The following is an 18,337-nucleotide window of genomic DNA, read 5'->3' as shown; positions in this document are numbered from 1 at the left end:
GGTCTGACGGTGGTCTTCGGCCTGTGCAATGTCAGGAAAATAAGAAACAACCTGTCTGAGAAGGATGGTGCATTACCTCTAAACTGGACTATTGTAATTCTTCATTATCAGAATGTCCCAGGTAGTCTGTTAAAAGCCTCCAGTTGGTCCAAAATGCTGCAGCACAAGTGCTGTCAGGAACTAAAAGGAGAGATCATATTACTCCTTTCTTAGCTTCTCTGCATTGTCTCCCTATACAATTCAAATTCCAGTTAATGGGGGAGTTTTTTCTCTCCACAGTCGCCCAAGTGTGGGAACTTTTATGTGAAGTGCCTTGAGATCGTGTATATTATGATTTACAAAAAAATACAAAAAAATGTAATCGAATAGTTCAAATTGTGGACAGGAAGCAAATAGGATCATGATAAGAAATTAAAGTGTTACTTTAGTTAAGTTTTGGCTGAAGGGCCTCTTCCTGGAAATGAAATAAAAAATGCTGCAGTTCTGGGAGGCATGGCTAAGACAACACACTTTAGAGAGAATCTGCTCATCGGGGGAGCCATAGAAGGATCATTACCAGCCCCTTCTACATGGAGTAAACAGACCATGCCAGCTACAACCAAGGAATCCCGGCTTATGATTTGTTTTTTTAAGATGATTTGTTCTTGGACTGAAGGTAAGACAGTTACACCAACAACAAAACTGCCAAAGACATTGTCAGCAGAGCCTCTCTGTGAAGTATATGAGGGGCTCGGAATGCAATATTGGTGATACAGGCTGTACTGCTCTTTAAATGTAAATTTGTATGTTTGTCTGTGCGTTTACTATTGTAACAAGCAGGGGAATCCATAGCCTGACAACAACAGAAACCACATTTACACAGCTGTCTGTCTTTCTCCTGCTCACACAAGCACTCTCCGTCTATCCTGTTATTATGAACAGGGAATAGTTGTGATTGTTGGTTAGTTGCCTCCTCCCATTATTCCACAGAGCCGTCCTCCCTTCCCCCCTCCTCTCAGTCATTGTTTTCTCACAGACTCCACCTGAGCTCCCCTCACCTGAATAGAAGCCTTGAATCAGTTCATGTTTTCCACCAGCTCTATTCATGAGCAGATTGGAGTCCAATCATTTTTTTGCAATGGACTATAATGTGTTGTTACTGGTGTGTATTGCTCCGGTTGTTTGTTGCTACAGCTCAGGTCAAATTATGGACAGCTGTAAAGACATGCAACCCCACCACTCTGGGTTGAGACCACAGACAGAACCAGCGCCCTACACCATCACTACAGACCACAGCAGTTACAAACTGGGAGAGGAGGTCAAAGGTAAGCAACAGGCTTATCTAAACCTGGAGCGAAGTGTATTAATCATGAAAAGAATAACAGCTTCTTTCTTCCCTCTAGCTCTCATTGCACATAGTTTGGGATTCGATTTTGTCCAGGTTTTATGATATCAGTTACTGTGATTTTTGTCTCTACCACAATAATATAGAGGATTGTATTCCATGGTTCATTTATTTCATGGTTCTCAAATCACTGAGAATTGGCCTTCTTGTATAATACTTAGAAATATGTTTTATATATATAAATATTTGGTGATTATGGTCCTAATTGAAACACCTCATTCACAATGATTGTGAATCTGATCTGTTGCACCGTTGGACTCTTGATGGTCATATTTAACTGCCCAAAAATTTATTATTTAGATAAATGACAAAATCTTGGCCATGTAAAATGAGTCCTAAGGATTTACTTCAAAAGATCATGTTGTGCTAAAAATGAATGACCATGCTGTTTGCTAAATGTAACGCTTTATGAAACTAAATATCTGGATTCGTTATCGGTATGACTTTCATGGCTAAAAAGCACTGATCTAATTATTTTTCAGTTCAGCTCCTGGCTCTGGGCTCAGCACCATTCATTGGTTTCCTGTTACAAGCAAGAGAAGTGGGGGGGCAGTCTCCAGTGGGCTCCTTTGAGCTGACGCCAGGGGCTGCTCAGCTGCTCATCTGCAGCCAGAGACCTGTGAGTTTACTCCCATACAGCAGACTGTAATGTGAACAACATGCTGGCCGACAGCTGGCAAAACTGTATATGATGCCCCATGCTTACTTAACATTGTAGCACTTATTTATTTACAGCATTTTGGTCCACTGGACCATCATCCATTGCCCAATTAACATTATCATAAATTACTAAATATTCAAGTTTTTTTCTCACTTCCTCTATGAAGCCCTCTGCGTCACACATAGCAGTCAAATGATATTACAGCTCAGCAAAAAGGAAAGGTGGAGCAGAGAGGGAGAGAATTAGGAAGAAAGAAGCTCTTGCCTCAGATGCAGCAAAATAAGCGACATGTTGGCCAGGAAGGGACCAGGGGCCTCATTTATAAAACAGTGCTTAGGATTCATAAAAGTGTACGTGCGCACAAAAGCCGAGAATGTTGTATGGCAAAAAAAGATTCAGATTTAAAAAACCCTGCGCACGCACACCTTGAGGCAATGTTCCCTTTATAAATCACACTCCACCTGGAAACGTGCGTACGTGAATCTGCCTCAAAGTCTGCCCTCTACATGTCACCTCATGATCTTAAATTGTCCTGCTGACCAATGGGTTTCTTCTGTGAATCATGGAATGAAGCGATGAAAAGAAGAAGCGCAACTTTCAGACTCCCACATTGGGGTGTTTGTTTGTGAGGTAGAGGTGAAGAAAGACATATTGTTTGGTGGCCACAGCAGTGATGTCACTAATAAAGAAAAGACAATGATACACTGCTGCTGCTGCTGCTGTTAATACAGTGAGTGAGAGTGAGGATGATAGAAAGAACGGGGCCTGAAATTTAAAAAAATATCTAATTCAAAGGTGGAGGCAAAAAAAGAATCGCTTCACACTGTCAGAATGTGAGGGAACTTGTTGAATCGACTGCCCGTATGTTTTAATCATCCAAAACTGCAGGATGATTAAATTCAGAGACAGATGTGATGTCCCCAATCTATACAATTTTAACAATTTTTTTTTTTAATGATTGAAAGAGACTCTATATAGAAGGGTAAATATTATACAGTGTTAATCATACAACACACAGACCTGTTGGCTAATAAACCAGAGTGGTTTGTACTTGTGTTTGTACTGGGATCTTTTGGTTCCATCGGGTCAGTCTGTGTAATACTGGACTTAATTCAGCACAAAGATACAAGATCCCAGATCTATAGAATCTATATCAGCTGATTAGTCATCATCATGGGATAAAAAACTTTTTGTTTCTTTCACTGCAGCAATATTATACACACACTCGTCATGATGATACACGCACAGTGTTAGAAGATATTATTAAAAAACATTAATAACTCTTCTCTGCAACTTTGCTGTTTCATAGTATCTGAACGTAATTTGCTGTAAGTTGTTTTATATAATTTGCAATTGAAGGTTCTTGTGGAAAAGTTATGTCGTGCGAGCACAACTAAAGCTGTTGATTTGAATGTTAATGATAAAGTGGATCAATAATCTGGCTTCAGTTCACCACCTCACATCAGCATCGTCACTTTCCCGTCTCCAAAATGTTCACATGCATGTGTCAGAGTTAGCGTACAAGTGCGTACATTCTCCTGTCAAGTTAGTTTTTATGAATCCCAAGGTTTGCATGAGAAGTGGCTTACGCATCCTTCAGGCCCCGTTTTGTGCGTACACACACAACGGTTATAAATGAGGCCCCAGGTCAGTCAAGTGACACTCACACTGTGCAGCTGCACAGGACTGCGATCAAGCCAGCCTCTACTCCAAAACATACGGTCAAACTATCATTTCATAATGCACATTGTTTTCAAACATCAAAGTAGACCTATTATGCTTTTCAGTCTTTCCCTGTCCTCTAGTGGTTATATATGTTTCTGTGTGAATGTATACAGTATGCCTGGATAGCAGTCCACAGCAGAGGAAGCTATTGTCTCCCACAGTAAACGGGTGGTGAAACGGCTCCCAGCTGGCCAATCACAACAGACTGGGCTTTCTAAGGAGGGGGGGGCAGCAATTTATAGAGAATAAACAAACTAAAGCATTTTTTAAACAGCCTGTAAACCTTTTCATCTAGTGCCCCTAATAAAAAATTATTAACCCCCAAAAAAAGCATAATAGGTCTCCCTTTAAGTTACAAGAGTGTTAGAGTGATTTCAAAATAAAAGCGACCGACATTTGTTCAGTCTGTGAATGCATGAATGAATTAAGCAAATTAATTAATTAATTAAAATACACAAATTAATTTAACTGAAGGAAGTTAAGTTGACCAATACAAAACTAAGGATAAATCAATTTATTTCCCATTACCACTGTATGAATACATTTTATATTGAAGAAAAACTTAAACTAAAGCAACAAAATAACAAACTGAAACTACCTGTTTCGACAGATTAATTTCACTTCACAATGACAGTTCACCACCTCAGATTGTCACACAGACAATATTAGGACAATCTGATGTAGACTTTCAAAGTAAAAGCCCTTGGAAATATCATATTTTCACAGTTTTGGTTGTGACAACAGAGAGGGAGATTCGTATGGTACTTGACAAAGATAAAAAGACTGAAAAGTTGGCAGAGGGCAGTGAGTTACAGCGCTGCCTACTTGTTTACTCATCTGGTAACCTTTACATCAACAAATAGGGTTAGCCTATTTTAGCCTAGCTTTGCGTGAAAAGGGTGGCCTGGAAAGAAGTCAAATTGCTGGCCGGATTTATTCTCCAAGTCCGCCTGTGGGAACAGCTTTTCTTTTTCGATCAAACAATCAGGTAATACAATGCGTACAAATATTTACTGTAATTTACTTTGTTTCTTTGTTTGATTGTTTTCATTTTAGCATTTTACTACTTCCCTACACGTGTCATCAGTAAGTGAAGATATACTGTTAGCAGAGCAGCAGCAGTAGCTCCAATTCTCCTGAGCCAACACAGTATGCATTCAGGAACAGTATGGAGTATGTCAGCACCAGCACTGAAGTGTACAATCAATGTAACTAAATGAGTAAAATAAAAAATATGGAAATTACTTAAAGGACAAAATGCTGACAAACCTTTAAAAAAAAATAACCATACAGTATGATATTGAAAGTCCATGTTTGTGTGCGTGCGTGTGCATGTGTATGTCTGTGTGTGTGTGTATATGTGTCCAGAACTCTGCAGTATCTCACCGATCAGAGTCTGTTAAGACTTCTATTTGGGTGACGTGGAGATCAGAAGCATCAAGAGACGGGAAACCCATTCAGTTCCAGTAAGGATGAATTCAACTAGTCTGCTCTACTCTATTCTTTTCTACACCATGCTCTAGTGAGATAGGACACTGAGTTTTAATTTCTGGCTCATGACGTAATAATACCAATGTGTTTACTGTGATGCATGAAACCTGGGTTTGGTTTCTCTGCAGTGCCTCCTTTGTGCAGAATTATAGGACATTCTGGGTTGATGTTACAAGTCTTGTCCTGACCTTCAGTGGAGGATCCACCAGTCTGCCTAGACCAACGCTAACCAGTTCCACCACCACATCAACAATAGAAAGTCAACATGCATCACCGGGTGTAAGTAATACTGATGATTAGGCACAGGGTGAAACTAGCTGTCTAACTACCAAACATCAAAAATAGACAGATGACACATCCTCCAGCCATAAACAGTATGTAAAAGTTATACCATACTTCACATAGTAGAAATCAATCAGGTGAAAGTTGACAAGTTAATTCTTACTGGCTTCCCTTGGGTTGGATGTGGGAGTATAGCAATATCAATATCTTATGAATCTTACCAAGACCCCATGAAATGAAACATACATTTCCCCAGGTGCAGTCCTGTGTCCCTGTGTTAACTGTTCATATCACATCATTTTTGCATCTAAATTTCTGTCTTAGGTTTTTTCCTTTTCTTGTAAAACAGCTTCAACTGTTTGGTAACTCACGCACTCAGGGGTTTACTAACTCTGCCTCCAATGGTAATGCCTTCAGCAATTTGAACTCCCTCCTTGGCTGTGACTAGAAATTCTGTCAGTTAGCCACTGGTCCACAGGGACTGATGCTTTCCAATTACCTGGCTACATCTGCGGTGGTGAGAAGTCTTTGACAACAGAGCGTGAGCTGTCGTCATGACTTTCCATCATGAACTTCTACTCAGTCGACTACTGTAAATGCCAATCAATATCCACAATTCCCTCCATAGCTTTGTGTTTTTACTAGAAACATGGAAATATGGGGAATCAAATAGAGTTGAGAGTTAAACAGTGGGTGTCTTGGCCAATCGCCACACCCAGATCCTTTGGAGGAGCCATATCCATTGTGGGTTTAGGTTTGTATATTTTCTCATATATACAGCCCTCGGCTTGTCCCCTTAATGCCCCAAGAGGCACCCCATAGGAAAAAAACTCTTGGCTTCATTAACCTATATATAAATCTCAATAAACTGGATAACCAAGTTTCAAAAAAGTTAAAAACATTATAGATGACAGGTTTCCGGGGTGCAGGGTGACTGCCGATTGTACTATCTATCATGAACACTAGGATCTAATTGTGTTCTTGTTGTTATATGAACAGATTAATACATCTTTAGACTCTTTCCTGCAGAAGAGTATCTCCAGTGCAGACTGTGGTATCACCAAGATGTGTTTCAGTCAGCCTTCAGACTGTGACCCTGCAGTCAGTGTCGACTGTTATTTCATGTCAGCCATGATGTCGTCTCCCACTGACAAAACCATCCGATATGAGATGACAGGTCCTTCAAATGGATACATCTCTTTTGGATTCTCAGATGATCAGATGATGGTAATGTCACAACAAAATGCTTGAATCTATGAAATGTTCAATGTTTGTTACACTTCTAAGAATAAGGCTCACGATATACTTGTTTTTGACACCACATTGTTTGCAGTATTATTCTAAAGTCTGCCTACATAATTTGTCTGTACCTGGAGATTTAACAGTGGTATTGTGCTTCTCCGAAGACACATGTAAAATTGTCAGCAGAACACACATCAGTAAATATACTAAAAGCAAAAATATCTAAAATGCAAAAATATCATGTGAGAAATGTGGAAGTCCTTACAAAACAAAAAAAGGATGAGCTGTATTGCAAACTCCTCCAGGTAAAGTCAGAATGTCATAAATCTCTTCACTGAACCCTCCTGTGGCAAACAAAGTACGCACCCTGCCCTCATTACTCCTCATTTGGCAAAGCCTTCATCATCATCAACAGATGACCTTACCACATACCTTGATATTCTGCCAACAGAGTTCGTGTTTGATAAGTAGTTGTACCTAGGGAGGTTAAAACACAACTGATGCTCTATAGGAATGAATGATGCACATGTGTATATCTGTTAAAAGCAAATATATAATAAGCTCTGACAATGTGAGTGACTCATTTAGTTATGATCCATGAACATCCATATTTTTCAACAGTGCCATACTGACAATCAGGAGTCATTTCTTGACAGCAAAAAGCATGAACAAAGGATAGTGATGTGTGTGTATCAGTTAGTATTTCAATTGAACAATCTGCTCTAACTGTACCCAATGCTTCCTGTGGATTTACATTATTTTTGCCAGTTAACTACTTTGGACCTACGCAATATCAAAACTGATCACCAATGATTCTCGGGAATTAACCATCGGAGCACTATGGATGACACTTGTCATTTCTAAAGCCTTGCCTGACAAAAAATGTGCTGTCTATTCTGTCCACTTTGCTGTCTCATCAGTCCTTTTTGGTTAGGGTTAAAGAGAATATTTGCATTGCAATTGCTATTCCAAACAAACACTGCTGGCACAGATTTTTGTAAACATCAGGTTGGGTTATTTGTTTCGAAAAATTGGATCTATATTTTCTGATTGGAAAAAAAAGGGAAAGCTTTTTCATATATACTTCTGTCTGTCCTCAGGGAAATGATGACATCTATATTTGTGGCAAAGGCAGTGACGGCCAAGTGGGGTTGCACCATGCCTTCTCAACAGGTCGGACAGCTCCACAGGCTGTTCCTCTGGTACTGAAGTTCCTCTGAGACCAAAGATTTATATCTGAATTTCGCTTGCAAGACTGTGACATACAGTATTGAATGCTCTTTACTTGCTAATACTTTGTGTGAATTGTTACTGTGTGGATTGAACTTGATACTGGGATCATTTTTAAACTGTCCATCAGGGGAATGTGTCTGATGTAAGAGCATCAGCGCAGGACAGAGTAATCAGCTGTTCCTTCACATCCATGAACACAATTTCTACTCAGAGGACCAAGGGCTTCAACAAAACCTACCATCTCATGTTTGCTCATGGACCCAGCAGCTCTGGTAATGTAAACATTCTGTAAGGTGAAGGAGGACTCTATATGTGATCAGGAGGAAAAATATGAATAACTATTAAAACAAGGACGTCCGTATGTTTTATAACAGGACATCCTTTAATTTAAGAGATTCTTTTAAACTAGTGCAGTGCCAGCTCTAAACCTGCCTGTTTGGAATGAGCTGTTGGCCTATGGTAATGCTAGTTGCTGCTTTCTTTCAAAACTGTCCTATGATCAACTGGATTCTGTTTTTGGCACAAACCTTATGGTCAATGAAATGAAACAGATTTAGCTTTATTACTGTTCACATGTGTGCCTCATATAAAAGTAAAAATGATGTACTGAACTGCTGTTATTACTAAAACATTCCATGTTGGCCATTTCAGAGGTCTGTTAAGAAACCAACATATTCTTCATCATCATCATCTTACATAAATGCAGAGATGTAGCAATATTTAAATTATTTATACAGAAAATAATGCCTGACTGTTGTAATGATAGTGGTACTGGCACTAATGGTATATGAGAGTAGACATATTATATATGCAATCTAGTTGAAACCATAATCCATAATCAATCTGCTGCCACCACGATCTATGATTCAGGATCCACGATCGTGATCACAATCACAACAATGGGTGTCGGTTGTTCACACGGGCAGTTTTTCCGCTCTTGGCGGCAGAGCTGCTAGTAGATCTACTGCATTTCCTTTAAAACAAGTCAGATTATGTACTAAACTAAACACCAGGACTCTACACTATGAAGACGTGCATCTTCCGGTCTCACAATAACAGTCAAAGCCAGAAAGTTCCGAAAAGTTAAACACTGGAGTGTTTTTACTTTGAAATGGGTTCAGAAAGTGTTTTAAGTACGTTTGTGACATAGACAGATACACATTGTGTTTCACAGCAGAATAAACAGAGACAATTTTCTTTTACCTCAGTTTTAATATTTATCTGTTGAATTTATGTCACAAACATAAATTGTTGCAACACTTTCTGTATGCGTTTCTAGATAAAAGCACTCCAGCGTTTCTGTTGACCGAATCCATTCTTTTGTTTAAAAAAGTTTTTTTTATTGTGAAATATTTGCAGGAGCGGAAGATGCACAGCTATATACTGTATAGTACTGGTATTTATTTTATACACAGGACTAAATACACTTTTATACAAGGAAATAGTCATATTTATGGCCATATTCAAGGCAAAGCCAATGTAAAAACATTGTGCTGCAGTAGCAGCTCCTCTGCAGAACATACTGTTGAACTGAGAAGCTAAATATTGTGCATTGGACAGATTCTGTAAATATGAATTGATATTAATGTGAATATTGTGCATTTAATAGATAAAGTTGCATACCTGCCTTTGTTTGTGTATAATTATGCCCGTACATTCAGCCTTTAACAGAAAAATTATAAATATAACCCTAAGAAGTTGTTTTTTTGGAAGATATCAGGGTGGTAGATCTCGGCTTACGTTAGGTATTAAAACGTGATCTTGGACTCAAAAAGGTTGGTGACCACTGCATTAGGAAATTTCACTACAATCCTTTTCATCAATCTTAGTTCCATTTTCAACACAATCCAATGACAAATAAGAGAAAAACATAACCATTGACACCTCCTAAGTAAAATACTTATAATTCTCAATTTCAACAAAAAAGTAGAAGAAGAATACTCATTAGTCTATTTTATGTTTCTTCTGCAGGACAAATCCAGTTCCATGCAGCTACCTTTATCAGCACTGACAAGATAGACATCTCCAGACCGCAGATTGTTGGAAAAGCTGGATGGTCTCATGTCATCAAAGCACATGGTGAGATCTTGCCCAGATGGATGTCTACTATCATACTAACTATAAACATACCCTTTGTTCTGTGTCCTGTCAGCAACATGGCCTAAGCAATATGTGTCAGGGAAATTGTGACAGTTCATATTTTAATTTATATTGTGTATTATTACAAATGCGGTTGAGACTTGGACTTCAGATTCCAGATAAACAGCCGCTACCTAACCAACCAGACAAAGTGTTGGAGGACAAAGAACAGACAAGGTAATGAGTAATGATAGATGTGGCAATCCCAGTGGACAGTAATATTAGGAAAAAGGAGCCCGATAGTAAGTACCAAGGACTGTAAGAGCAACTACACCTTTTAAAGGTAACCTTTTTTGACTCATATTTGACTGTAACTGCAGTCTAACGCTGGGTTAAATAATGCGGAAGCGCCCCGAAGATAATTAAAGATGGGGAAATTTCATCAGATTATGTACTGTGGGGTATGTACTGTGGGGTCAAAAGTCTGGGAAATTAAAGCTCCAGGAGAACAGCGGGGATATCAAAAGTATCGGATGCATATTTAATCATATATATAATATATAATATATCATTTAATATCGATTTTCAGTGTGTTTTCCAAGCGCTTCCCAGCGCTTCGGGGTTAGAGGACGATGGTGTGACGTTACTGCATTGGTTAACATTGCATGTATCACGTCATGATAAATCAGCCTCTTGTGGCGCCCTCTCGGCATTTTGTGCCCTAGGCAACCGCCTATGTCGCCTATACCAGGAGCCGCCCCTGGCACATTGCATTGACTGTTTAGTTGTTTTAGATAGAAGTTAATCTCATCTTTTAGACCGACCTTAGACAAGTGACTGAAATATGTGATAAAAACATGTTGTGCAGTTTATGGCTGGGTATGCACCAGTTTGTATACAATAGATGGGTGAATCGTTAACTTATGACTTGAGGGATAATTTTTTTATGGACCTTGACCTTTGGCTCCCAAAATCTAATCAAATTTGAAGAAATTCCTCCAAGGCATTCTTGAGATATGGCGTTCACGAGAATAGGACGGATGGACTGACAGACGGACGGACAACCAAAAAACATAATGCCTTCGGCCACTGGCTGTCGTTGGCGCAGAGGAATAAAATAAGCCAAAGCACTAGGATGTGAAGTGCTCTGGTTGATACAGTTTGGGATGGAGGGACTTACATGCCCGGGAGCCCAATTGTTTCATCCAAAACGGACAGACAAAGTTTATTGGAGAGTACCACAACATGAAGGTCATATTGGAAATGGAAGTAATAGATATTTATACAACTCTTTGGTTTCAGGAGCACTAATGCTGATAGCCTGGATGACCACAGGATCACTAGGAATGATGGTAGCCCGATATCTGAAAGGAGTGACCAAAGGACACAACCTGTGGGGCAAAGATGTCTGGTTTCTGGTGAGACTTGAGTCCTTTATTAGTCCAGCAAAGGGGAAATTTGCATGAAAAGGGTATGTTCTATATGTATGCCATGATCAGCTTGCCTTTTTAGCATGAGAAAAACCATGAAAACTTCAAATGATAAAATAAAATAACATTTCAGTTTGCTGCAGGTTGATCTTTTCTGTGAGATCTAAACAAAAAAATTATAATACAGTAGGACAACCATAATTCAAACAACAAACTAAACCATCTGATTTTATATTATACTGTGATTTTAAATTGTTTCTTATTTTCACTAATCAAATTATCATGTAATTATTCTACGAAATTAACAAACCTACCGAACCACCCCTAACTATAATGCACAATTGAGCCTGCACATCTACTGAGTTCTCTACAGCAGCATATGTTTGACTTGACTGTGACTGTTTGTGTTTCTCCAGGTCCATGTAGCAGTGATGTGTGTTACGGTAGCAGCCACAATCATTGCCTTCATCCTCTCATTTTCACATGTCAAGGCCTGGTCTAAAGTCAGTGTACCAGCTCTACTGGGATTCATATATATTTTTTTCCCTCAGCATCAAATAATTGAATCTGCTTATCATTGAAGGTCATTGCCATTCAGATAATTCAAATCTGAGTCCAATAGCTTAAACAGCTGCGCCTAATCTGGAGTTACCATATATAACATTCTATTTTGTATAGGCTTCTCCTTTTAAGACTATTGCTAGTTGTTTAAAGGTGACGCGTGATGTAGTCTATGCCTCACTGGGCCTGTCCAGTACCACAAGCAAAAACACACATTTCCATAAATTTAAACTATAATCACCAGATACTGCATCATCCGTAATGGTGCACCACAGGTCTCATAATCGCCAGAGGAAGTAAAATTGTAAATTTTTTTTCTACAAAACCTTTTTTTGTAGAATTGTAATCTTATGAAAAACAGTGTATCTCTCTGTCAAAACAGTTCATCATGGAGAAGCCGGAGCCGAAACTGCTCTCTGTAGTGCACAAATAAACACTGGGAGTGACGCAATTCAGCTGTGCGTGCAACGTAACAGAGAGGTGCATGAACTGGGTAGAGAAGATGAGACGTAGCCTCCTCCTCAGAGTTGTGAGTAGGAGGAAAGAATCCATCCAGAGTTATCACCCTTGATCTAAAGGAGCTAGTGTAAAAGCCAGGTTAGGGTGTAAAATTAGGGTGTAAAAAAAACAGCCATCTCCTTGATTCTGAGGCAGGAAGGAGCCGCGAAGAGCAAAACTGGATTACTGACTCTTTTTGCAGAAGTCAGAGCCAAAAGCAGAGCTGTTATGACTGACAGAAACTTTAAAGAAACCAGAGGTTCAGATGGTGGTTTTACAAGCGAGCGTAAAACCAGTACCAGATTCCACTGAGGGGTAAGAGCGTAAGGCACAGGTCCGTGTCTCTGAACGCCTTCAGGAATCTTTTCACCAGTGGATGATTAAACACAGATCTGTTTCGGAAACCCTTGTGACAGGATGAAATGGCTGCAGGGTCAATAACATGACACTCATTTGTTGTGTCCCTATGGTTTAGTTCAAATTAAATTGATTACATTTTTAAAATAAAATTACAAATTACTTGCATAAATTCTTGTCTTGAGGACCGAGTCTAAAATTTCAGGATTTATTCAATTATGAGAGAATATTTGGGGTATGATGGCAATAATGTCAGTGTAGTGTAACCCAAAAAACTTTGTACCAAATAATTAAACTTGTTTAAAAACAGTGAAATTCTCAATAAAACACCATATCAACTAGTTTTTTGATTAATATTATATAAAATAAATGGAAAAAAAATTGTTCTGAAAATTATTATTAATTTTGGGGAATCAAGTGAGTCAAGTCAACTTCTTAGCGTTGAGGTGGTGTAATCACCATTCAAGGAGTAATTTTGCTAAATTGTGCAAGAAAACACAATATCACACAAAAGGACCCATTATGAGCCTAAGTGCTGAACATTTTTTCAGGTTCTGGTCAGGTGTGTTTGGGTACGTGTCAAATAGTATGACCCCAGGTATACGTTCATAATTTATCTTAATTGTAAAATAAGTATTTATTATCAGGAAATATTCTTAAAATCTTTACAACAAGACCATGTCCATCATATTGCCTGCTAAATTTGAATTTAAATTTAAATTTCAACTGGTGTAACCAGTTACACCAGTAACTGGTCGTCCTCCAACCTGAAAGTCGGCAGTTCAATCCCCAGTCTGCAAGATGCCCAAATTGCCCCTCATAGAACAACAAAGTGCCGCTAATAGATGCATTGTATGAATGTGTGTGTGAGAATGGGTGAATTTAAAACAGTACTGTAAAGAGCTTTGAGTGGTCATCAAGACTAGGAAAGCGCTATATAAATCCAAAACCATAACTGACAGCTAAAAGTTGCTGATGAGGGGGTTGCTGCTGTCACTGTTGTTGCTGAACCATGGGAAATCCAGCTGGTCAGGGGTCCAGTGCCTCTAGCAGCCTCTGCCCCTTTTTATGTTTAATCTCCTCTCTATACGAGGCATGTTTGCCTGGCAGAATGAAATATCATGAGAAAATTTGATGCCCTGAAAACAAACACACAGTGACTTTTCGTTTTCCACAGTATTTTTGATGTCAAAAATATTATTTGTTCTACTTAAACTCAGATTTCTTTCCTGTGAGATATTGTGTTTATTGTGATTGGGCTGTTGTAAATATTACTGTTGCTGCTGTTGAAATAATGTTTTTTTCATATTTAAAATATGCATCTATTCTAATCCTGTTCTGAATTTATAATTTATTCAATTTTGAATGATAATTAAATAAATAAAATACAAGTATTGATAATTGGGAGAATGAGAAAATCACAGTTCAAATCCATTCACTATAAGACTTGTCTTACCAATGTTTTGTGATTATTATTTTTATGACACACACCCACACACACAGTGCAGCACCTAAGCCCTCCACAAACCTGGGAAATCCCTGTAACTTTGTTCAAAACGGTGGACAGAAGTACAATTCGCCCATGACAAAAGAAAGACATACAGAAACAAAAATGGCCATCATACGTGTTTTCCTCAGGCAGCAGCCCAGTCGTCAGCTGGCAGATTTCGCCTTAGTTACTTGTAACGTAGGCTCATAAACATGACACCGAGGAGTGTTTACATTCTCACACACTGAAGGATGAGGAAAGGCAAAGAAATGCTACGCATAGACAGAGGCATGAACACGCTGTCCACACGCAGCGAAGAAATTGCGCTCGTGGGCTCATGATTACACAAAAGACTCTGAGGTGCATATGTAGGAAAAACATGTGATTGTGTGACAGGAGAACGTTGTTGTTGTCATGATATGAAACCGTGCTGCTTGTTAACCAGCCACGGACACATCAACAGACCCGGGCACAGACAGAGTTACAGCAGGGAGGATGCTTTTAGAAGATGCTGGTGTTTGGTACTTAAAAGGGCTCCGTGTTTAGGAATCACAAAGAACAATTGCTGCAAGGGGCAGAGTCATCCGACTCCAAGGCCTGATTAAGGAGGGTGATGGCGTAGTATCTGTGTAATTACTTGCTTGATATTAAAGTTTCTCAGTCTTATGATGCTTTTCAAAATGCTTCCATTATTCTGTGCTTATATTCCTCAAGTACTATCCAGATTTATTTTGTAGCCATCTGAACCAAGCACTGGAAATAGTGTTAGGTGTATGTATGGTATGGCATGTCAGTGACTGTCAGTGTTGCTTTGTTCTGTTTGCAGGGAGCCCATCCAGTGTTGGGCTGCCTGGTTATGATCCTCTCATTCCTCCAGCCCGTAGTGGCACTGATGCGTTGCGGACAGCAACATCCACTGTACGTACCATGTTGTGTGTGAGAGAGAGAGAGAAACAGAATCACACACTTTTGATAACTTGTGCCTGATTTGTCTTTTCAACAAAAAAGTTGTTACAACTCCTGAAACATCTACTTCTCCCTCGTCAAAATTTCCAGAATCCATAAGAATGTGAGAATATGAGTTTAATCTGACTCATTAGAGGGCCGATGTACACCCTGCACGAGTTGTATAAACCCCAGTCAGGCAACTCTACCATATTGTGATAATGTCTCGTGAATGCGTATGCAGTGTGCTGTCATGTACTCCAGCTGCACTGCAAGAGCACATACCTATAGCACTTTGTAGTTTGGCTTTATTGAAGAAAATGGTACTTTCTTGATTCTTGTTGTTTTGGGTTTGTACCCTCATGGTTGAATGAACTTATTGAAAGTCGCTTTGGATAAAAGTGTCAGCTAAATGAAATGTAATAATAAGTAATAAGAGCAGGTCTGTCTGCCTGCTGAGTGGATTGCCTCTGTGTTTATAAAAAATGTATACATAATCCTGCCTGTGTGCAGAGGATTGTTCAAACTTTTGGGCAGTGCTGTAGTGGTGCCTGGAGAAGTGGGTGTACTCTCCTAACTAACCAATCTGAGTAAGGCCGGTGATTTGGTTTGCAAGACACGAATGTATGATACTCACCACAGGCAATTTAGAAGTATGGGCTATGCTGATTGAATTGTACAGTCAAATACACGTGCATGTGCAACCAATGACCAGTGTCGTTCTTCTAGTGAGGACAAGCTTATGTCATCAGCTGATCATTTAATATGTTTCTTCTTTACTTGACAGGAGATTTCTGTTCAACTGGTCCCATTCTCTAAATGCGGTGGTCATAAAAACTTTGGCTGGTAAGCTTTTGTCTTTCATTTTGCATTGAGAGACATTTTATGTTCTGCTTTGGTACACTCTGTCAAAGGTTAATAATTAATTAAACTACATACAAACTGACAACCCTTGAAGTGACTTATTTTATGTGACTTCACACAGTGGCAGCCATATTTACCGGTCTGAAGTTGATTGATAGCACACTGGACCGTTGGCTGATGAAAGTGATGGGTGGTTTTGTTGGATGGGAAGCTTTGTGCTACACCCTCCTGGAGGTGCATTTAAATTGCTCGGTCAGCAATACAGGTAAACACTTGTTTCTTGTCCTGTAATTTAGTATTATTATTTGTTGTGTAGCCTTAGGTGGGGGGAGCGTGAGAGTGCATCATATGTCAGTAAGATATTCAAGGGTCCTCTTTGTGTTGACTACACACACAAAATTAAATGTAAATTATTTAATGTGGAAAATGTTGGTTTTTAAGTATCTTGTAGTAGCTTTAACTTTGGCATTTTCTTTGGATTACAGATACTTTGAAATCGAAAAAGGTAAGATAAAATGCCAAAAAATTAAAAAAATATACAGACCACACTGCTGATTTCTAATATAAATTGCATTTTTTTAACAGATAACAGTCATCCTGCTGATGGTCCTATTCTGTCTGGGAAACTGTGCCTTTCTTGTGGCACTGTTGGTGGGAATTGGGATGTCATAGGAAGAACCATGATACATCAAAAACATAGTACTACAGCATTTCTATTGTTTTTGCACTGGGGCCCAAAGGGTGTTGGGTGTCATCCATACTGAATGGATCAATCAATCAATCAATCAAATTTTATTTGTATAGCCCATATTCACAAATCACAATTTGTCTCATAGGGCTTTAACATGGTGTGACATCCTCTGCCCTTAACCCTCAACAAGAGTAAGGAAAAACTACTTAAAAACCCTTTTAAGATCAGAGGTTATAAGGAACCTTTGGCCTCTTTAAAGTGACTGTCATGATCATTATGTGGTTCATTATTAAATAATGCTGTATTTCAAATTAGTTCCTGGTGACCAAATCTTTTTGTGCCTGAAATGTCATTAAGTTAAAGGGGACATAGCATGCCCATTTTACCACAAGTTGATATGGTTCCTTGGGGTCTTAATGAAATGTCTGTAACATACTTTGGTCAAAATACCACAAGGATCATATAAAACAGCACCCTTTTTACCCTGTCTAAAACAGCCCTCCACAGAGTGACCTGTTTTGAGTGCCTGTTCCTTTAAATGTGAATGAGCCAGCTCCCCCCTCCCCCTCTCCCCCCATGATTTTAAACGATATAAATTACATATTTTATATGATATAAATTATCAAATATGCATCCCATACTTTGTATTCCCCTTCTGTTGTCCTGGAGTTTTAATTTTCCCAATCACATAATTAAATGTCCCCCTCTGCCCATCCACTACAAGCACACAAGCAGACAGACAGAGAGAGAAAGAGAGGGGTGGGGGGGGCTATGAAGACCATCATTTGAGAAATGCCACATGTGAGTGAATCGCGGGCTGACCAGCGGAGAAATGCTCGTCCCGTGTGAACAGCCAGGCGGCTGCGCGCTTGGGAACGGCGCTGCGCTGCCTCGCAGCCTCGCTGCGTCCGGTGTAAACCCGGCGTGACGGGGGGGGATGAGGTGGGGGGTGGGCCAAGACCATGTAGGGAGACTTCCAGTGCCTTGTTACGACACAAAACCCAGGAAGCTCAATCGAGTCGCTCAAGCATGACGTTTCTGACTTAGAGGAACTATAACAAAACGCACGAGTGTTTTTTCCCAGAGTTTTTGGGTTGGTAGACATGCCAGATACCCACATTAACCTGTAGAAGCACTAACAAAGTGGAATTTGCATGCTATGTCCCCTTTAACAGTTGAATGTAGTGAATGTTAATTCATTTGAGGTGCACACCATGGTGAAAAATTCCACAATGGTAATTGACTATGCAGATTATATTGATTCAAGTCGAATCAGTTTAAAATAGCACATATCATAATGCTCTTGGGCATTGCTCCAGTGACAATCATTTCTATTAAAAAAAATTATCTTTTGTTCTAACCTTTTCTGAAAGAGTAGATGAAAGTCAACTTGCTATGAGATCAG

General features: G+C 39.3%; 1 protein-coding gene across 3 annotated transcripts; it reads left to right on the top strand.

The window, feature by feature from the left end:
• Nucleotides 1–706: 706 nt before the first annotated feature.
• zgc:163022 (putative ferric-chelate reductase 1) lies at nt 707–17,005 on the top strand. Of its 3 annotated transcripts, XM_034571817.1 has the most exons (16): nt 707–712; nt 1,174–1,304; nt 1,867–2,003; nt 5,139–5,236; nt 5,390–5,540; nt 6,576–6,770; nt 7,886–7,987; nt 8,146–8,290; nt 9,990–10,097; nt 11,400–11,515; nt 11,944–12,030; nt 15,259–15,350; nt 16,165–16,223; nt 16,363–16,506; nt 16,727–16,746; nt 16,827–17,005. In XM_034571817.1, exons 2-16 carry the CDS (start codon nt 1,187–1,189, stop codon nt 16,911–16,913), a joined length of 1,659 nt encoding a protein of 552 aa, XP_034427708.1. In that variant the 5' UTR covers nt 707–712; nt 1,174–1,186; the 3' UTR covers nt 16,914–17,005. The 3 variants fall into 3 exon arrangements, with proteins under 3 accessions (XP_034427708.1, XP_034427706.1, XP_034427707.1); XM_034571815.1 differs by lacking the exon at nt 707–712 and having other exon boundaries at nt 1,028–1,304; XM_034571816.1 differs by lacking the exons at nt 707–712; nt 11,944–12,030 and having other exon boundaries at nt 1,028–1,304.
• The last annotated feature ends 1,332 nt before the right edge of the window (nt 17,006–18,337 follow it).

Source organism: Hippoglossus hippoglossus, chromosome 20 (genome assembly GCF_009819705.1).
Source record: "Hippoglossus hippoglossus isolate fHipHip1 chromosome 20, fHipHip1.pri, whole genome shotgun sequence".
Classification (NCBI taxonomy): Eukaryota; Metazoa; Chordata; class Actinopteri; order Pleuronectiformes; family Pleuronectidae; genus Hippoglossus; species Hippoglossus hippoglossus.
Note: the sequence above shows the minus strand (reverse complement) of the source record. Positions and strands in the feature narration are given on the sequence as shown.

Coding starts and splice junctions, on each gene's coding strand:
- zgc:163022 (XM_034571815.1), top strand. CDS start 1,085: ATGAGCAGATTGGAGTCCAATCATTTTTTTGCAATGGACTATAATGTG. Junction 2,004..5,138: donor TCATCTGCAGCCAGAGACCT/GTGAGTTTACTC, acceptor ATATGTGTCCAG/AACTCTGCAGTATCTCACCG. Junction 5,541..6,575: donor GTCAACATGCATCACCGGGT/GTAAGTAATACT, acceptor TTCCTGCAGAAG/AGTATCTCCAGTGCAGACTG.